Source organism: Girardinichthys multiradiatus, chromosome 2 (assembly GCF_021462225.1).
Source record: "Girardinichthys multiradiatus isolate DD_20200921_A chromosome 2, DD_fGirMul_XY1, whole genome shotgun sequence".
Taxonomy (NCBI): domain Eukaryota; kingdom Metazoa; phylum Chordata; class Actinopteri; order Cyprinodontiformes; family Goodeidae; genus Girardinichthys; species Girardinichthys multiradiatus.
Window position 1 is genome coordinate 23,142,157 of NC_061795.1, and position 22,034 is coordinate 23,164,190.

Sequence of the window (22,034 nt, forward strand, 5' to 3'; positions counted from 1 at the left end):
TTTTTAAAATATGATCTCATTCCAAAAATTCAAACCAAATACATTTGCATTGTATTAAAACTGATCATTCAGTACACTCTGATTTAAAACAGGTTGGTACATTAGCAAGCAATGACGGCATAGGTCTATTTACATCTACATCTACATCAAGCAAATAAATTGTTCAGTTCATGAATACATGAAAGACTGGAAAATTAAATCATGAAAATATGCAAATATGCCTGTTCCTGGCTGTATTCAATGTAAGAATCACATTTTTGGTTAGAGAACCAAGCTGCAAAAAAAAAAAAAACATGTTTAATCAAGTGGATTATAATTTTGTGTTAAAATATTGCTCATTATAAGTGTTGTTGGTGCAACATTGCAATCGAAAGCTCAGAACTGATCAGAAGTTCTCATAGTGATGAATGAAATGGGCTTGATCCTTCTTGTTCATCTTCTGGCACGCTTTCTCCACGTTCTTGGTCAGTCCAGGTGGTCCGCAGCTGAACACACCGATTTTACTGACCTGTAAAAATACAGTAGAAAACAGTAAAGCTTGAGTAGTCAAATATTGTTGTCTGGGCTGTTTATCCAAACAAACCAGGAGGCGAAGAGGAGGACTGACCTCAGGGTGAACATCCTGCAAAGAGCTGAAAAAGGAGATGAAGGGCGGGCGGCCGAAGTGGGTGACGGACCGCAGGCCCGTGAAGAGGCTGCGGTTCCACACCTTCTGAAAGTGGCGCTCACACACATACTGCACAATGGAAAGAGGAGTTTTCATCAACGTTTCGGTAAAAGGTCAAAAACAAGATAAGAACAAGACTAAAAGGACAAAGAAATATTTAATGTACATATCATGGCTAACAAACTGAAACATATCAATATCTGATATTATAATACAGCTAATCTACATTACATTTTGAACCTCCTTGTATTTTATTTGGCTTTTGTGTTCACGAACAAACCAACACAAATCTGTGCTGATTTGAAAAATGGTTCTACAAAGTCTCAACTTAGTGGGTCGAATGTACACGTGTTACACAGCTTTCAGGATTGTTTTAAAGGCTTTGGTCTGTCCCAGAAAATCCCAATAAATATACTGTATTAAAGTCAGTGGATCTAATGTGAAAAGGTTTATAAGTTGTGAATACTTTCAAAAGTCACTGTATGGACCAGCCACTAGCTCCTCCGCAATCCTGCATAGATTAGCATGGATAGACGGACGGATGGACGGACAGATGGATGGAGTCATCTGACTCTGCAGAAAAAGTATCAACCTGTACCTGCAACACTCCGTCATGATTTACACATTCGAATCACAACCTAAAAACTATACAGCAAAAACAAGTAGCTAAGGAGGAAAAACCAGAAAGGTCAAAATCAATCTATGGTTTTATTATTTCCTTATCAATAAGTACAGAACGAATCATATCACTGAGCTCTACACAGCAAAGACTCCATCAAAGAAAATGTTTTTTATATATACATGTATTTAATCTATTGGGTTCCTGTTGAGATCAGAAGTCTCTTTTACAAGGACCGAACTTATACAACATATTTCTAGTCATACCGACCACTCAAAGTACTTTACACTACAGCCATATTCACCCAGATATTTGTCTTGCTCTGCAGAGATGGAGGCAGCTTGGCGTGAGCCATTTTCCAGTATGTGTCTTTTAATTGTGCCTGTGACTATGTTCTGCAAAAATCATGAGGAAGTTTCAAGAGACAAAGTCTGGATGCTAGAATCTAGATACTTCCATCTTAACAAATGTTCATCCCTAACCCATTTGGTAATTCTTTCTGAAACATTTCCATTTAATCTCTGCTTTGAAATGTATGTGGTGTTAACCTCACCAGCATGGTGGTGCGCAGGTCAAACTTCTCGGCCACCTGAGTGATGTACGTGTGGACAGAGACCAGCTCCTGTGTGTCCAATTCCTCCACCTCCCTGATGATGTCTGAGACCCACTCAAACTGACGCTGTGTGCGGGTCACCCAGATGAAGTAAACCTTCAGATGACAGATGTTAGTGAGAAGCTTTAAAGATAAAATTCAAAGTGAGCTTCAACAGTTTTAACATTTATTTGGAACCCTTTTAAAGATTTGCATAAAACCTTAAAATAAGTTCAGCTACTATTCAAGTGGAAAATAGGAAAACAAGTTTTTAAATTTGAACTTAATGTCGAGCTTTTATTTAGTAATCCGTGACTTCCTGTTTCCATGGTGTATTAGTATGAGCTGACACTTGGGCCCGGTTTCTGTTAAGTACTCTTCAAAATGGGAAAGAAAGAACAACATAGTATTCACGTAAGGCAGAGGTTTAGTATATCAGGAAATGGCAACAACATTTTCTGAACTTGCCAATATCTACAGCCAGAGCAATTATTAAAAAACAACACTGCCTGAGAACCTAAGTTTACCTTGCCACCACACGCAGTGAGCAGTGGGAAATCTTCAAACCTCACTGTAACAATGAGGGGTATCAAGGAGTCACCGAGTCTCCATTAGACACTGTTTACATACCAACTGATTGTTTGGCAGTAATGCCAGGAAAACCCCTTATCTCTCCTACCACCACAAATTTAAACATGTGGAGTTTGCTCAAATCCACTCGACCTTTAAATGAAACTGTGTGCTTCAGTCAGATAAGATTGACATCACCAGGTTGGTATGACACAAAGGGTAAGTATGTAAAAAGCATGCCCACTGTTTACTACAGAGGAGGCCCGTTATGCAGGGGGCCTGTTTCTCTTCATGAGGTGTTTGAAATACCATGATGTTTTAAATAAAAAAATTGGTGGACTCTTAACACAAAACTAAGCATGGTTCATCAACATTGCACATTAAGCAGAATAATGATTAAATGGTCAACTCAGCACAAAAATAGTTTACCAAACACAAAATCAGCCTTCTTCCATGGCCATCTTCCTGTTTAGACCTAAGTCCTGTCCTGCAAGCTCTGAAAGGAACAGAGCACAGGAGTGGAACCAGGACTCCTGATGATCTAGCGTGACTGTACAAAGACAAATGGTCAAAGATCTCTCTCTCTAAATTTCTCCAATTTTGTGGAACATTAAAGTCGAGGGCTAAGTGCTGTACCAGTGGCAAAAAGGGAATTATATAAAGTATTGGCAGCAGGGATGCAAATAATGTGTATTTTTTGCCATTGGAGTTTTCCCTTAATTTAATATTGTACTAATTTTAAAGGTTGGATTGTTTTCTAACAATTTCACTATGAGATCATGCTACCGCAATAGAAGATAAATTTATTTTAAGGCTTTTTTACACAATTTTTCAAAAGGTACCAATAAACGTGGAGCGTGGTGGTTTTGATTTGAAGGCATACTTTTTTACACAGAATCTTGGACTTGATGGAGGACTTGAACACCAGGTCCTTGAGGATGGAGGTGAACGGTGTGACCCCTATTCCTCCCCCCACCAAAACAGACACTTCAAAGTCGTTCCATTCCTGATGGCCCTCGCCAAACGGTCCGTCCAAGTAGAGCTTCAGATTGAAGAAAGTCCCAACATTAGTTTCATTAATGGACAAAAAAAAAGAGAAAACATTTAACTGTCATACTTTTGGATAAGAACCAAGCTCCAGGAGGCTCTCCTCGGTGTAGAGCTCTCTGAGCCGACTGGTCCATGGTCCAACAGCTCTGATGTGCAGGCTCAGGGTCTCTTCATGAGGGGCCGATGTTAGAGTGAATGGGTGGTACTCATCTGTGCCCAACATCAAACATGCAATCCGAACCCACTGGCCCGAACGGTACACAAAGCCCTGTGGGCGCTTGAACTCCAGATGTGTCACACCTTCAGGAAGGACAGCAGAGGGACGCGGTAAACGGGGTGCATGACATAATTTCAGAAAAGAAGTTGAAAATTATCCATTTTCATGAGGAAGTTTTAATTAAGGTCGATAGATTTGAAAAACAATCGAAGTTAAATTCTCCGAAAATATCACCTGAAGGCAGCAGCTCTGATCTGACAACAGGGATCTCCACCTTTTTCCTGCTCAGGCTGATCAGTTTGTCCAGTAGGAAGAGCAGGCTGGGCGGGATAAGGTAGACGTGGAAACGTGGCTCCTGGAGCAAAGCGTAGCTGCCGTGTATGACAGTCTGATTTACAAACACAACATTGGTATCAGACAATCATACAACTTCCTTACCATCAGGGTTCTGAGCTTAGAAAGTGCTTACCAGAATGTACACAACAACGTAGAGGTAATGAGTGACCCAAAATCCCCGAAAACTGATGCGACGGAAGTAGTGAGAGGCAAAAACATACATGAACGCAAAGGCAAAGAGAAGCAGGACACCAGTGATGCCTGGAGGGCAGGAGAAGATAAAAATGATACTATACATAAGATTAAAAAAAATAAAGCTCTGACAAAGATTTATATATATATATATTTCAGATTTATAACTATAAAATCTGATTAAAATTTTTACCTGGGACAGTCTGAAAAAACCACCAGTACCACTTTGGAGGGATTTCAGACCTACAGTTAAAAAATAAAACTGTACATTACCTAAAATACTTCTAAGACATCTAGATATCTCACGATGAAATGTGTAATCTTACCCATTGTTGGCTATGACATTTGGGAACAGACAGGAAAGGATGTTGAGGTCACTGATGGAAAATATGTAGACATTGAACACATGGCCCAAACTATGAGCAACTACAGTGGGAACACAAAATTCAATGAAACACATGAGCAACACATGAAACAAGAGCACAACACCATGACACAAAACCAGCAACCTATGAGCTCAAAGACATCCACTGATTCATATTTTCACTGGGAAACCAGAGAACGCTGCTGGGTAAAAAAATAGCAATTAAACACTCACTGGTAGTTGCTTCTTAGCTCAAAGTCTTATCCTGGTTGAGAGAAAAGACTTTAAACCTCTTTTGTCATGCCAGATGTCATGCAAAAAAGCCGTCTTGTCTCATTTTAGAGCAAAAAAAGATTAAATACACCCTTATAGGATAAACGACTAAGCTCTGGAAAACATTGGCATATTTGATTCAATGGTGTTACTGGAAGAACACATCAGCATGATAAATAAAACCCTGTTTAAGAACTTAATAATGCTGTTTTTTACATTAAGAACTTGAACTAAAAGCAGCTCTCTCTGGTATTATTGAACAGTGTTTTGTTTGGGAGACAACGGTCTGTAAACTGGGAAACTTTCAGGACAAATGTTTAGTATTTTACACAGAAAAGGTTGCAGCACGATCTTAGTGACGGCTTTATCTGTGCATGCAGGCTTTCAGGCACACAGACTGTATATCTGTGTTTTTGGGACCTGTTTTAAAGGTACTATATACAGCCGCTTTCCTTAAGCTTAACAATATAAACTGGGTGCTCATGCCCTAACTGTCAAAACTGATTATGCTCATTGGAACGAGTTGTTTCTGTTGTTAGTGTGCAGAGCCTGCTGCTGCCAGGGAGATTGATTATGCTTGTGGTTTTGCAGGTACTGCACAGACAATTAGAGAAATTAAGCTAAATGTTTTCTTGTCACTTATGACTTTTATCTCTGACTATAGCTAAAATAACAGCACAACAGTATTCTTTAATGTAGCATGTTAATGAAAATTTGACCAGTTTTCGTGTTTAAGAGCAGAGTATGCAAGAAACCGTGGTGTTGTTTTGGTCTCAATTTTAACAACCACATAAAGTCTGTTCAAGAGCAGCTTACTATCATCTTCTGAACATTGCCAGAATAAATGGTCCCTTGTGCAGTCAGGACATGAAAAAACTGGTGCATGTTTTTATTCAGTCAATCAGGCCGCTGCAGTTTATCCACAATGCTGCTGCCACAGTCCTGACCACCACCAGAAATAAATAATTATTATAAAAATGGAAAAAAAGAAGAAAACCCCAAAAAAATATATTTATAAAATACATAATAAATAAATAATTTTTTTCTTCAGTTTCTTATTACATTTCATGTCACAAAGCACATTAGCTTTTACATTTTATTGGCAAAAACAACCACTTTACTTTCGAATATCAAGAGTTATCATTTACTCCTGCTATCTCCTCATCACTTTTTTTTACATCTTGATGAAGAATAGCAACAAATTCAAATTTAATCGTACCTCATTCGTTCCTTTTTATTTTCACACCATGCCGGTCCATTTTTTAAATGGAAATATTTAAAAACAATAAAATTTTTCCTTGTTGCATGTCTGAGAGAAGGGTAGTAGCCTTCTTTTAGCCAGCTGACGGGCAGTGCGTAGCAACGGGTAGGGGAGGGGCAGTGCTGTGTTTCTCTTCATGCTTCACATAGCAGGAGAAAATGGAGACCCTTTCCTTGGCATCTCATTAAAGAGATTGAATCCTTGGTATAACCTGCTGCCATTAAGCTGCCCAGTTCAGACTGTGGATATGATTCTGATTGTGTAGGACGTTAGCCATGCATTAACTCAGGTTTAACCTGAATAAACCTAACTTAGAAATAATTATGTATAAACTGGCACTAAACACTGGATTTATGTAAGAATAAAAAATGTTGCACTTTTTTTTCTGTGTAAAGCTTAAACGTTTATCAGTGCATCTCCTGAAAATGTATAGGCATAATTGAGGGAACTGCACAACTTAAAAATAATAAACTTTTGATTTCTCAACTAACTAAGAGAGTGCCCAAAACTTGACAAAATAACTGGTTGGTTTTATGTAGTATGTCTTATTGTTATCTTGTGTTCTAACATATTCTTGACAAAACATTTTTTTTAAATGCATTGATTTTACAAAAAGAGCAGCCGCAGTACATTAACCTAACTTCGGTTTATTAAATCGGAAGACCCCCACACTGACCTGAGAGGACGACGGCAGTCATGGCCATGATGCGGTGCAAGTCGATGGCAGCGTCGAAGGGGATGTAACGATTCAGAAAGGTCTCTCTTAGCAGCGTGATGAGGTTACGGCACACAGTCAGAAGGATGTAGGGATACAGAAAGGAGACTCCAGCCGCTGTGCCGCGAGCGACTATGATGCCCATCACAGTGGTCTCAGGCACACCAGTGGCTTCTGCCTGTGAACTATAGACTGAACACAGTGTCTTATTAAACATGATGACAAAAAAGGCATAAAGCTACTTAAGAACTACAGTGTCCTACATAATTATTAGCAATCCCTTGTAAAAAGCTTTCTAAGAAGTAAATTGTAAATCCATGGCAGTGGCATGATCCAGTGCTGAAAACAAGATGATTCTAGGATGAGGGCCATTTTCTGAGCCACTTCTCAAAATGAGAAAGACAAGCGAACACCGCATTGAATAAGGAAAATATCTGTTGCTTTTGATAAGTCAAGAAATGAGAACATTAAAAAAAAAGTCTTCTCAATTACAGTCAGAGCAATAATTAAAAGATTTTAAACTGGAACTGTGACAAACAAGACCAGACAAGGACCCACGTTTGCCACCAGATTGCCAGGGAACTGCAGCTTTCCATAATAACCAGGGCCTATGATAGTGTGGGGGTGCTGTAGGATTAATTAGCAAGGCCCGATGTTTTCCACTCACAGTAGGATCTCTCAGTGATCACGCCGGCTGTGATGCCAAACACGATGATGAAACAAACAATGTGACGACGGTAGTTCTCGATGAAACGTTTGAACTGCTGGACTGTCTGTTGAACAGGGTTCCTGATGTACTGCTCACGTTTAGGCTTCACATAGACAGCTGGGGCCTTAATGCTTAACCTGCAAATAAACAAACTGGTGAGATGTTCTTCTGTGATTATCCAGTTTTTAAATGGGCTTATTGTGTGTATGGGAAGTATTTTCTGATCGTAATTAACACGAGAAACAGACGGTGACACTGTAAAGCCATTTTCTTTGCACAGTCTTTTATTTAGAAAACTGACCAAAATGCTTGCTTAAAGTGAACTTTTACAGTTGCATATTTTAAAATCAGCCAGTGAACAATATAAGCACAGATGCACTGATCCATTGGCCAGAGATTGGAATTGGCCATTATTTCATTGATCTGCTCTGATCTGATTTTTTCCTGGATTTATATAATGCATCAAAACTGAGAAGTCACACAATTTCCAATCTGAAATGTAGCAACCAACATGTACCTTTGAGCACTTTGAATTTGGAAAAATATACAAAGTTTTAAAGCATATGTTTTGATGCATAAATGGAGGATAAATGGGTAATGGGGATAATCTTGCTATTCATTCATTTTCTGTTGGATTCCAAACTGTAACCTCTATAAAAAAACCACATTATTACCTTTAATTGGTTATAGTCTTTAGAGAAAAAATCTGAATCCGTTCAAATCGGAACCTGCAGGTCTGACTTCAAAGAAAACCAGAAATCTCTATTAACCAAGAAAAGCCTGATCGTTACACCTTTAAATCAAATAAAAAAAAAATTATTAACCTGGTCATTGTAACATTTAAAACACTGACTTTGTTATGGGAATTGCTAAAAAATATTTATCTGGGTTTGCTTGATGTGGTTGGGTCGCTATATACTGTATGTCTTCCATTGCATTATTTCTTATTCAGAGAGAAATCAGAAAATAAGCCTACTTTTTCCGTCTTCGTAGCTCCAGGCCTTCTGATTTAATACTGCTGTAATAACAATCAAATAAAACTGTTAGCAGCTTATGATCTTGATTGTTATATATCAGTGATTAGCAATAGTTGCTCACTGTATACCTTCTGCATCAAAAAATAACAGCCTGTGCTACTTTCTTACCTGTTTGCTGGAAGGATGAAGGACACTCTCTGGTCTCGACTCAGGCGTTTCCTCCCCTGTTTCTCCATCCCTGTGCACCAAACAAACACAGAAATGGATCAGATAAGGTCAAAGAAGAGAAATAACAAATAAAGATCTTAAACTTTCTCAAACCTTTGACGTTGAGTTGAGCGAACTGTAGCTCTTTCTCATGGTCCTTCAGAAGGGAGTGAAAGTCCCTCCATGAGATTTTCTCCTTGTTATCAAAGCCTGCAGCCTGCATCATGGCCTTGATGCCGTCCTCTGCCTGTGCCTTTGACAGTACACCGTTGGAGATTTCAATGAAAGACCTGCAAATCATCTAAAGGGTAAGGACGACCCAGCCAAACAGCAAAGTAAACACTGTGCCGCCATGAAAAAGAGGAAGATAAGAGTTGCTGAAACCTGAGCATCCTGGCAAATTCCACCTTCGATAAGTAACCAGTTCCACCAATATCATTCATGGAGAACATGAGCTGGGATTTTTCCTCCGGAGACCCTGTAGTCAAAAACATATTTCAGTGACATTATCTGCGGAAAAATAAATAATTTGTTAATTAAATATTTAAATATGTCATAATTTAAACATTCGAATACTTACAACTGAGAAAAATATCAACAATTATACAGCGTGTATAATTGTCTTAAAGCGTGTACTTGTCTTAAATACTCAAAAATTTCAAAATAATTGATTGAAACTTAAATTTATTTTTTATAAATCATAAATATTTTTGAATATTTATATATTTCCTCCATGTTCGTTATTAAATAATTTTAACTATTACCACAGCAACTCAACTGCAGACCAATCTGGATTCTATGATGCAAATTTTCACAAGTGACATTAAATAAACTCAAAATGGATTGTTACTTTTAACATATGAAGAATAAAAATATTAAATAATCAGTTTCCCATTCAATAATACTAATAATTATTACTATTAATGCAACAATAAATAATTATATATATATATATATATATATATATATATATATATGTGTGCGTGTTATTGTTTGTCATTGAATGCATATATTTGCAGTTTTCTTTGAATTATCATATATATGAATATTTATTATAGTTATATATTTATTAATTCCTTAATCATTACAATTTCTCAATTTTCTAAATATCTTTATTAATTACTTACTTTTTGTCCTTACATGCCAACATTCACTAAACAGACTTCTGTTTTTGCTATTTTCTCCCCCTGTACAGGTCCTTCTCAAAATATTAGCATATTGTGATAAAGTTCATTATTTTCCATAATGTCATGATGAAAATTTAACATTCATATATTTTAGATTCATTGCACACTAACTGAAATATTTCAGGTCTTTTATTGTCTTAATACGGATGATTTTGGCATACAGCTCATGAAAACCCCAAATTCCTATCTCACAAAATTAGCATATCATTAAAAGGGTCTCTAAACGAGCTATGAACCTAATCATCTGAATCAACGAGTTAACTCTAAACACCTGCAAAAGATTCCTGAGGTCTTTAAAACTCCCAGCCTGGTTCATCACTCAAAACCCCAATCATGGGTAAGACTGCCGACCTGACTGCTGTCCAGAAGGCCACTATTGACACCCTCAAGCAAGAGGGTAAGAAACAGAAAGACATTTCTGAACGAATAGGCTGTTCCCAGAGTGCTGTATCAAGGCACCTCAGTGGGAAGTCTGTGGGAAGGAAAAAGTGTGTCAGAAAACGCTGCACAACGAGAAGAGGTGACCGGACCCTGAGGAAGATTGTGGAGAAGGGCCGATTCCAGACCTTGGGGGACCTGCGGAAGCAGTGGACTGAGTCTGGAGTAGAAATATCCAGAGCCACCGTGCACAGGCGTGTGCAGGAAATGGGCTACTGGTGCCGCATTCCCCAGGTCAAGCCACTTTTGAACCAGAAACAGCGGCAGAAGCGCCTGACCTGGGCTACAGAGAAGCAGCACTGGACTGTTGCTCAGTGGTCCAAAGTACTTTTTTCGGATGAAAGCAAATTCTGCATGTCATTCGGAAATCAAGGTGCCAGAGTCTGGAGGAAGACTGGGGAGAAGGAAATGCCAAAATGCCAGAAGTCCAGTGTCAAGTACCCACAGTCAGTGATGGTCTGGGGTGCCGTGTCAGCTGCTGGTGTTGGTCACTGTGTTTTATCAAGGGCAGGGTCAATGCAGCTAGCTATCAGGAGATTTTGGAGCACTTCATGCTTCCATCTGCTGAAAAGCTTTATGGAGATGAAGATTTCATTTTTCAGCACGACCTGGCACCTGCTCACAGTGCCAAAACCACTGGTAAATGGTTTACTGACCATGGTATCACTGTGCTCAATTGGCCTGCCAACTCTCCTGACCTGAACCCCATAGAGAATCTGTGGGATATTGTGAAGAGAACGTTGAGAGACTCAAGACCCAACACTCTGGATGAGCTAAAGGCCGCTATCGAAGCATCCTGGGCCTCCATAAGACCTCAGCAGTGCCACAGGCTGATTGCCTCCATGCCACGCCGCATTGAAGCAGTCATTTCTGCAAAAGGATTCCCAGCCAAGTATTGAGTGCATAACTGTACAGGATTTTTTGAAGGTTGACGTTTTTTGTATTAAAAACACTTTTTTTTATTGGTCGGATGAAATATGCTAATTTTGTGAGATAGGAGTTTTGGGTTTTCATGAGCTGTATGCCAAAATCATCCGTATTAAGACAATAAAAGACCTGAAATATTTCAGTTAGTGTGCAATGAATCTAAAATATATGAATGTTAAAGTTTCATCATTACATTATGGAAAATAATGAACTTTATCACAATATGCTAATATTTTGAGAAGGACCTGTATATAAGGTGCTGCAGCTTTTACTCCTAAAATATAACTAAAGCAATAAACAGGACTTCATCTGAGTTGAAGAAAATAATGGTAATATCATATTTTTTTTGTTATATTTCCTTTTATAAATAATTCAGCAAGAAACTAAAAAATCCATCCATTATTTTTAGATGTGTGTAAATGTGAGCTCATCAAGAGGCAAAAAAGGTGAAATGTTTTTGTAATTGCTAGTTTTACCTTTCATAAAGATGACAATAACATCAAGAAACTCCTGAAAAGAGAGGTAACCGTTTCCATCTTTATCAGCCAGCGTGAACATGGAGTCCACAAATAAGGAGTCGGGCTTCAGTCCGAGCGCGTCAGCAAACTCTGACGCCGTCAGTTCGCACTGCAGAACCTCTCTGGCTCGTTTTCTGGAGATGCCGCTCATGTCTCCAGCATCACACTTCTCTATCTCCAAAACCTGCTCATCAGAAGGACAGTGACGGACGGAGTTATTTGTCATCATAGCTTAATATCGCCAACGTCAGCTGAGGCTCAGCTCAGACCTCATCACATAGGAGGTCTGAGTCAAAACAAACCACCTATTAGTTCCTTTGGCCTGAGGTCGGAGCTAGTTTGACCTCAAACATCAACAGATGATATTTTGTGGGTGAGCCTAAAGCTGCTCCTGCTGTAAGAGAGCAGCGTGTGAGGTAAATATCCTGAGGCTGATTGTACCTTGGAGAAAGCGTGGCGAATGAAAGTTTCCACAATCTGAGCCCTCTGCTCTTTGGTTAGAGCCTCCTTCAGCAGTTCCCTCTCTCTCATCTCCTTCACTCTAATCTCCTGTCTCATGTCTTCAAGCTCCAGGCGCAGTTGGCTTATGAACTCTGAACGTTTACTCTCATCATCAAAAAAAAGCACCTGAATGTGAAAAGATAAAAGTGATGGAGATCAGATATATCTGCTGTGTCATGCTTAGTTTAGGGACTAAGCTGGCAGCAACACTAAAGCAACGATATCTTCACTTTGTTGAGGAAAAGCATAAGAAGTAAAATCTGTCTGCACAACATTAAATTGGACTGTAGCTGCATTTTAAATCAGTCTTGAGCAACTTACCAGGTCATACTCTTTAGGTACTTTGAGCAGCAGAGCTTTATGGCAATGATTGCTGGAAAGAAAGACATCCAAGTAGTCCTGGTTTCTTAGACTGAGGGAGCGGTGCATGGCCCCAGATCTGTCAAACACCTGCACCTTCCTGTTTTCAATCTCTACACTGACTGGATGGAGTTGTTTGTTATGACCCTGCCACTCATATGCTGGAGAAAAAGAACAAAATGAACAGAGAAATACGGGAGGATTATGGGAAGTTTTCAAGAAATAAAAGCAAAAAAAAGAAATTTCACTGGAACTTTATCTGATAGACGAACACAGAGTGTTTCATAATTGTAAATATAGAAGGAGAAGGTTGTTTTTAAAATATTTTTAAAGGTTGATCCCACCGCCCACCCCCCAACCACACTCCGACACGCTTAAATAAAATGAAGTGAAATAACTGCGTTTGTAGAATTTTTGGACCTTGACCTTTCTTTTTGTAAGTTTCTTTTTATATTATTAAACACATTTTTTTTGCTCCACCTCTGCCTCCCCTTCCTGCATTTTGGTCTTGCACAACCACCACCCCTCTTGTGAGACTTGGTTTATATAATTTGTTTCTAAATCCAGAGTATTTTGCAGATCAAGACCAGGGCACCATGGCCGGGGCTTACAAATGCTCTTTTTAAAGCTAACAAACAATTACAGTAAAATCCAATTCTTACTCAACAATGACCATCACAAATAAATGATAAAACCCCACAGGTTACATACCAGAGATCCCCAGAGTTGGCTCCTCTGTTTTGTCTCCAGCTTTTCCTTTTCTTCTCTGAAACTTCCTGTACCTGTACTTCCGAAGACACGCGACCAGACATGCCACCATAAAACTCACTGTGAAGGCAAAATAATTTGTTTCACAAGCAAAATACAGTTGACGGCAGAAATCAGTGTTCCTAGTGTGCAAATAAATACAGAGTACTATACTGACCAACAGGGAAGAGGCACATAACAATGATGGAGATCCCAAAGCCTGCTTGGCTTCCATCAAAGTAATTAAGTTTTGTAGCATTGGTGCACGGATGCAGCATTGATGCATCCAGCTGTGTGGGCTGAGGACAGGGGTCACCTGAGAAGACGTCAGTTTTTGTAGGAGATATTTTTAAATAAAAACAATTGTTATATTAGATGTGTTAATTGTTACCATTCATCCATAAGAACACATTGCTTTGTAAATCAGTGGGCTCTGCACATGTGACCGCTATAAGGACATCACGATATGTGACGTTGCAGATTGTCTGGATCTCCTCATCTGTAAACAACCTGAAAATGTCCCCACAGTGAGGACACATTAATACGAGTTGACTGATAGCCGCAACCATAGAGATAGCTGCTCTATTAAAAATATCTCCAGTTAGAGTGGAAAGTCCTCAGGATTACCCATTCTGCTTGTTCTCGAACCAGAAGCGGTCTCCGTTTCTGATGCGCTCAAACTGATCAAGGATTATGGCAGAGAAAACTGGACCAGGACCGTCAGTGGACTCCAGCAATCCTCCAGGGAAGAGCTCCAGTTTCAGGATGTCTCCGCCGTACAGCTCTGCAACATCGCGCAGCAGCTATTGAAGCAGAGCAAACAACAAAGTTTAATTGCCCAGATTATTTTGTCCAGGAAGTCATAAATCAATCTCTGGTTGTTGCCATGTTATAGGAGACCTGTGGGTTGATGCTGCTAAGCTCAGGGTTGATTTCTTCAAACGTCTTTACAGGAGGCAGATCCAGAGCTCTTCTCGTCTCAGTGTAACTTTGCAGACCAAAGTCTCTCCCTCTCTGGATGGTCAAAGCCACCAGATCTGTGCGGCTGAATCGCAGAGGTCCATACATGTAGTCTATCAAAGTGGAAACCGTTTTAGAACTGAAATAAACGTTTCAGTATTAACAATTGCAACGTGGAAGAAAACAGATAGTAATAAGAAACCTCTGAGGTCCTCCACAACAATGTTGTCTTCTTTTTCTGCAATCTGAGATGCCATGCCCATCAGAAGCTCATCGACATCTTGACTTATCTTCAGGTTGGCACTCTGGAGAAAACGAATATACTTAATCTCTCTAACGTGTAAAAACAGTCCTTGTAAATAATCTAACAATTTTGGGGTATATGATATTAAGACAGGGGAACTGTTATATTGTAATTTTATGTAAAAATTGAAGCATGTGTTCAACACATGGTTTTATATTTATTTTTATTTTTTTCTGTTTTAGAATTTTTTGTTTATATATTGGTCTCATCTTCTGTTTCTTAAAGAGACATAGGACTAGGATTGGATTTCCCTTTTCTTACATTTTCTTTAAAATTTTTATGTACTTTCATTTGTTTTGTGTGCTTGTTTGTTTGTTTTAACTTTAAATTACTTTCTGCTGCATTTGGCTGGATAAAGAGGGGCAGTCTGTAAATACAGTCTGACTGAATATTTATTTTTATTCTTTCTGAAGACTTCTAAAGTTTTTCTTTTGGACTCATCCCGTGTTTTTAGTTTTTTACCTGTCCCAGATTGGATTTGTTCTGATTTCTTTAGCTGAATATGATTTCTTAAGGGCTTTCAGATGAAAACTTCTTTGTATTTCTTAAAGACATGACTGTCAGAAACCATCCATCTGCTGCAGATGAGTTTTTCAAGCTTCGGACGCCATCTTTTGCCCCTTACATCATCTTTGCTATCTTTTTAAGCACAAACACTGTTGTTTGCAGTGAAGTAACAAAACTACAAAAAAAAAAAAAAAAACATAAGAAACTTTGCTGAGATGTTGTGCCGTACTGTTTTAAAATATCACAAGTAAGTCTGTCTTGTTGGAAGCAAGTAATAAAAAAATTCAGAGGAGTTTAAAGCGTTTCCATTGTATACTTTCAATATAGCTACCTGCCGCTTCCAGAAGCTGTTACAGAGACGCATTGCTGGTGATGTACTGCCATCGATATTGATACTCTCTCGAAAGTGACACGTTCTGTTTCTGCAGAGAATAAAAGCCAAGCCGCTGTAACTAAAAACAGTAGATTTACTTCACAGGGTCTACATTCTAGGCTTTGAATCTTCCCTGAATCACTGAATCATTACCTCATGTAAACACCAGGTGGCGCCATAGTAATACCAAAGCGTATGGCAGCAGCTTGAAACTCAGGAGAGATCCCTGGATCAACAAACTTCTGGTAGCCTGCAGACAGGAAAAAACACAAAATAGCACGAAAAATGAGGCACGGAAACAACTTTCAGCAAGCAGATCTCCACGGTGTTTTCCATAACAGCAAACAACCGCAGCATCTAAAGAAAAGTGAGTAAGGTCAAAGTATCCTCTGACTATAGTCGCCTTAACTTTCTTCAGCCGTGGCCGCTTATTCAGCAGACCAGGGAGAGTCAGGCTGATGTTTTGCTGATGGAGCACATACTTGTCAAACATCGCTACAAGTAGCTCACCTCACCACGGATTGTGGTCACTAGTGCATTACCTGATTCCCTCCACCAGCATGCCCGTGCTCGCTGGCTGGCTGATGCTTACCTGGATAAGGGGGAAGTTTTTTGTCTCCGAGGAATACTGGCAACCACTCGTAGAGAGCAATGTTCTGTGAGGAAACATTTATGGACATTACCATTTTTTAAAAGTATTCTAAACTATCAAAATTCAACATCTAACATAAAACCTCCGTGTCTATATGATTCCTGACAATCTCTTCATATGGAAAACAAATTCTGTATTTTATCACCTTACAACCAGAAGCTTCAATTTCTTTTTTTAAGTCTTGTTTTGCGGCACTGGTGGCCTTTATTTTCTTATTTTTTGACAGTGAACTGACAGGAAAGGGGTGGAGAGCGGGGCGAAGACATGTAGCAAAGGTCAAAGGGCTGGGACATGAACCCGTGATGCCCTGCGTTGAAGACTAAGGCCTCCAAACATGGGTTGCGCGTTTTACCCCTGCGCCATCACATTTGTGTTCAGCCCTATTTACTCTTGTAGCCTCAAATAAAATGTAGTGTAACCAAAGAAGTCACCTTATTTGTAAATAGACTCCTACTGTGTATGATGTAATCTCAGTAAAAACACAGCCTATATAGGGAGAGAAGCAGCCAAGAGGCCCTTGGTAACTCTGGAGGAGCTACAGAGATCCATAGATCACGTGGGAGAATATGTAGCAGTACATAAGGGAAAGAAAGGGCAAATATTTTAGTCTTTAGGTGGAAAAGGCTGGTAGAGACATACTCATGTGTATGCATGCATCTACTCTGTCATGGTCTGTCACCTAAAATTCCAGTAAAATACATTAAGGTTTGTGGTTGTAACATAGCAAAATGTTACAAAAGTGCAATCCTATTAGAGGTTCTGCATTTGTCACAACCTTTTGTAACATTTGCTGCTTTAAAAAATACGAACTAAATTGCATGCATTGTTGTTCAAAAGAGTACGTGCAGGACAGAGCTGCAACTGGTCACAAATGACGCGCTGGTCCTTAACAACCTCCTGTCCATCATCCAGATTGCAAATATAATCATCACCTTTGCAGCGAGAGGATTACACAGAGTCTTTTCAATTTACCTGAAAGGTGGCCACTACGGTCTTCCTGGCGTTTTGAAACAGCTTCTCATCTGACCACTCCGGGTGCTCCTTGTGCAACTTTGTGGCTATATAATTGTGATAGCGAAACCAGATAATCCCCTCTGCTGCCGTGAACAAGTTCTCGTTGGCCCAGGCATTTCCCAACTCTAGACATGGAGGATGGCACAAACAAGTAAGTTTTGCTATTTCATCAGTGGGATTAGCCTCATTAAATTCACAACACAACATACAGGACTAGGCCAAATACGTGACAAGCAGTTTATATGAAGAACATAAATATCACAAATGTTTCAACTATTATCAAGATCTTTATCTATTTTCTGCAAATATCAGCCAGTATTTAATGAATTATATAATTATCCCCCATCACTAATTAGAAAGATAATTTGGTGGGTTTATTTAGTTCAAGAAATGTGACAAAAATTGGATAACATCCTCAAACTTAACCGCACATAATAACTACGCAACTTTCCAACGCATGCAACAAAACACAGGTTTTATGACACATGCATGACCTGTCCTTTGTTTTAGAGAGAAGGATTTACTGTGGTCAGAGTGACATACCATTTACACAATTATAAAAGAGTCACAACCCACGTCAAGCTGGGCCTCCTTTGACTCAGTCTGACTGCAACCCTGATCCACAGCTGAAATAATACTAATAACAAACTATTTTTGTTTTTGCTTTCAACAGCCTTACAGTATCGATTGGGTGGTTATTGCCAAATGCAGAGGAAGAATAGATTAGATTCTTTTGAAGGTTCAGTTGAAAGACCAGTTTTTTTTCTTAACTATAAGGAGATCATGTACGATTTTTAAATTAGGTCTTCAGATTAATTGAAAATACAAAAATACAGGTAATGTCACTAAACTGTTGAGAGTTAGGAGCAAGAAACCCATTGTTAGGCATGCATATGTGCTAAAGGAGGATGCCCTACACTCCAACAAAGGAGACAAATGTGTTTTAGTTTTCAGTTAAAGTTTTTGTTTAGTTCCCGTGTCATATAACATATAATATCGCTGAAAATGTAAATTGGAATATCTGATACACTGCGAGGAAAGAAAATGTAAATTTAATAAACCTCACCATAAAGACCCCGTGGTCCATGTTCTCCAGTGGATGGATCAGGAGCGCTCCACATGAAATTTCGTCCCCCTCCCTGATTTGGCATGTTCCACTCAGACCCTGAAGTCAAGAGTCCTCCAGAGAAATTTCTCAGGAAGTCAGACCAAGAAGAGGAAGGACCATAAATGGAGCTCCCATCCATCCACGCAGTCACAGAGTTCACCTGCATGAGTTGCACAGATTATCACCAATTAAAATGCAGCCCTGATTAAACATCAACAAGAAATAAAATCAGCACCTGGATACGAGGGTTGCTGGGACTCTGGCCGGACAGTTTGTCCCATTGTCCTCTCTGGAACGGCAGCAGTACTTTCCCAGTTGCATTGTGGTCAAAGACGGGGTCCCCTTTAGGGACTTTGATGTTCATGAACTGAGGTGGACAACCAGGAGCTCTCAAGTCGAAAATTTCAAAAGCAACGTGATAACCTGAAATAATTTAGCAAAATTAACAATGTAAGAAACCTGTTCATCAGTGTTTCAGATAACAAAGTCATTAACTAATTACAAATTAATTTTATAATTATACAAAAGATTTTTTTTAAATAATTTATTTAAAGGTCTCTGAAAACAGAGTTATGTGCCTAACCTTACACTAAAACTACTGATTAGTCCGAAAAGATGGAAAACTTTAGGAGAGGAAGTAAAGACTTAAGAAAGAGGGGACCAGTGCACGATGGAGCAGTAGTCAGTGCTGTCATCTCACATCAGTAAGGCTCAAATCTTAGGTAAGACCTTCCTGTGTAAAGCTGACATGCTCTCTCTGCTCATATCGAGATGTTGTCTACATACTCTTCATCCCACAATCTCAAAGCCTTCATTTAGGGTTGACTGATAAGTCTAAATTGCTTTCAGGTGTAATTTTAGGTAAAAAGGCTAAAATTCTTTATATGTGTGTGTCTGTTTTGGCCCTCTGATAGACTGCCAACCTTGTAGGGGTTTACCCTGCCTCTCATCCAGCTCTTTCCAGCTCGATGAGAGGCAGTACTGGACCAGTAACCATAAACAAGATTAAGTCGTTGTGCGACGTGAAGATAAATCCTGTATAACAGTCATACTGTGCTGTATTGAGTTAATAACTGATTAAAAGCAGCATTTCAAATGAGTGGTTCTGTAATAACTGTGGCAGATATAACTATTGTTGTATGAAGTATACAAAAAAAAGCATATTTCTCAGTACATTTTTTTAGTAGCCTCTAAAACAGATTGAATGCCTTCATATTTACCGAAGAACAGGGACAGGACGGTCCGGTTGCGCGCTGAGGGCAGACCGGAAGGGCCCCCGGCCAGGAGCCTGCTCAGCCCGCGTGCGTTCGGCTGGACAGGCTCGTGCACAGGTTGGTAGACTCCGTCCCAGTAGCGCGCGGGCACGAGGCGCACCAGATGAGAACCTGCGAGCAGAGAGTCAGCGTCAGAGACCAGGTGAGTGAAACCATGAGCGCCAGCCTGCCCGCTAGGACTTACCGACGGCTCCGCGCTCGGGATGTGCCAAACTATTGTACCAGCCGTCAAAGCGAGGCACCTCCCAGCTTAATTCGCCTTGAGAATCTGCAGCCAGTGCAAACTAAAATGAACCAGCTGCCTGTAATTTATAGGTTAGAGATTAAAACGCCGCTGCAGCACACTCACTGAGAATGAACATCAAGCCAGCCACTGTGCACACTCTCCAAACCCATTTACGCAAATCCATTGATGCGAGAGGCGCTTCTTGCCTCAGTATGAAGCCAAGAGGAAAGGAGGACTTCTGAAAGGTGAAGATTACGTGCAGGTAACGGAATGTTACTTTCATATTTTTTGTTAGAAACTTTGCTTATTTAGCAGATTGAAAAACATAGTATTTGGGTAGGCCTAATGCATTTTGAAACAGTAATGAGTAACTTAACTTGTTCGGCTCTATTACTAAGCTTAATAATACAATAAAAGGCAACAAATCCCGCCATTAAGTCTCATAAAGTTAAAAAAAGGAAGAGAAAACACTGATTCTCACCCACTGCAGAGGCAGAGATGTTCACCAGTTGTAGCTGAACGCAGATTTGAACACAGGCAGCTGAGAAATACTGCCTACACGTGTTGCTCAACTTTAGCCAAACTGCATGTGTGACCTATTTACCAAAAAGGAATGGCCATCCATGTCGGGATCACACCTCTTTTTGCACGGCATTCCGGTCTTTGCATTTTCCCCTCCTCCTCCTCCCCTCTGTGACACAAAGGGGGTCCACAGCTATAAAAGTAGGGTATGTTCTCTTAACAATCAGACTTTACGTCTGTCTTCTTCACTGCTTGTCCTGCACATCTCAGGTAAGACACAATCTTCTGGGTTGTTTTGGTTTCTTAAATGATATAATTTGTTCATTTAATATTAAAGGATGGTGCAACCATTCAAGGAATAGTCAACGTGAGGATAACTGAATGAAGCAACCTCACAGATGGGGCTGTAATCCTCTGTTCATTTTAGAGTTCTTTTTTATTTGCTGTTTGCACACAGAACAAAGAAAAGTTTGCTACTCAGTAAACTCAACTCCTTCAGGTTTAATAATGTGCCATGCCTCAGGGCGGTAGTTTCCTTATCAGTTGTAAGTAAAACTGTTATCTTTGCACCTGGAGGAAAGTGAGAACCCCCTCTCTAACACTGCCTCCTCTGTTACACCACGTAGTCTCGGCTGGATCCTTAGATCAGAAGCTAAGATGACTTTCTACAACGACATTTACCCATTCTACCCGCTACAAAGGACTGCCTTCATTGTCAGCGGCCGATTGCTCACCATTATTCTGGTCTTCCTCATGCTGGCAGTCGGTCTTCTTCTCATCCTGCCAGGAATACGAGGAAAGATGGTGAGTGCAACTTATCAGGTGATATGACTCACTGCGAATGGCCTGTGCAAAAGCTTCTGTCCATCTGTGTTTGCTGAGATAGAATAGGAGCATTAGACATGAATGTTTTGCTTTGCTTTGCTATTTTATATATTTGAAATAATTTTTCATTTCTACGTTTTTGCTTCTTATCCAGCGGTTCTTCTGGATGTTCAGGATAATCATCAGCTTGTTTATAGGTGTGGTTATAGTGGGTAGGTTGTGTATTTATTTTTAATCGATGAGAAATATAAGATTCTTCTTTGTCTCCCATCATTATTCACCTTCTTGTCTTTTATGTGCAGCTTTGAACTTCACTAACAGCTGGGCCGAGGCGAGGATGACCACAAACGCTACCTACAAGTCCTTCAGTAATGCTGTCATTCAGGCTGAGGTTGGCCTGCATGTTGGGCTGTACGGCATTAACGTGACACTTAGAGGTGAGTCACTCTTACTGCCTGTGTGTTGAACGCTTTAATGACTTAACCAGCTCTAGTCTTTGTTTTCAATGGTCACCTACACACTTAGATTGCTCAGTCTTAGAAATTTCTGTGCAAGCCGTGAATTCTTGCTGGATGCATTTGGAATACATGCAGTAATAAAAAGACAGCACACACACTGTCATTTGTTGCATTATACAAACTGAGGACACAATTTAAACCTTCTGATTCTCAACAGGTCTTGAAAGTTGCTAAATGCCACCTTAGATACTCTGTCTTCTATTGGAAGATTTAGTTTTTTGCGAAGTGCCTTGCAAATATATTCATTTACCTTTAGCTTTTTCTTGTTTTGTCCTATTAAAAGCAAAAACCTTAATTTAGTCTACTGGGATTTTATGTGATAGA

General features: G+C 39.6%; 2 protein-coding genes across 2 annotated transcripts in view; one reads left to right on the top strand and one right to left on the bottom strand.

Moving 5' to 3' along the window:
* On the bottom strand, positions 1–20,133 carry duox (dual oxidase). The gene is made up of 33 exons (XM_047388706.1): positions 19,969–20,133; positions 19,804–19,887; positions 19,566–19,730; positions 18,581–18,768; positions 18,304–18,505; positions 17,196–17,362; positions 16,164–16,227; positions 15,725–15,821; positions 15,530–15,620; positions 14,590–14,692; positions 14,328–14,500; positions 14,055–14,230; positions 13,819–13,937; positions 13,606–13,743; positions 13,392–13,508; positions 12,642–12,841; positions 12,261–12,446; positions 11,778–12,003; positions 9,134–9,227; positions 8,864–9,039; positions 8,711–8,780; positions 8,542–8,583; positions 7,524–7,702; positions 6,818–7,048; positions 4,570–4,669; positions 4,437–4,486; positions 4,185–4,312; positions 3,950–4,103; positions 3,566–3,798; positions 3,332–3,490; positions 1,840–1,995; positions 608–736; positions 1–508 (listed from the first exon to the last, which is right to left on the bottom strand). Exons 1-33 carry the CDS (start codon positions 20,126–20,128, stop codon positions 386–388), a joined length of 4,680 nt encoding a protein of 1,559 aa, XP_047244662.1. The 5' UTR covers positions 20,129–20,133; the 3' UTR covers positions 1–385.
* duox2 (dual oxidase 2) overlaps positions 19,733–22,034 on the top strand; it is a 6,433-nt gene continuing 4,131 nt past the window's right edge. The window contains exons 1-4 of the mRNA XM_047388737.1: positions 19,733–20,107; positions 20,994–21,171; positions 21,347–21,404; positions 21,495–21,629. Of these exons, the coding sequence (XP_047244693.1) occupies positions 21,025–21,171; positions 21,347–21,404; positions 21,495–21,629 (340 nt within the window). The 5' untranslated portion in view covers positions 19,733–20,107; positions 20,994–21,024. The remainder of the gene's footprint in view (positions 20,108–20,993; positions 21,172–21,346; positions 21,405–21,494; positions 21,630–22,034) is intronic.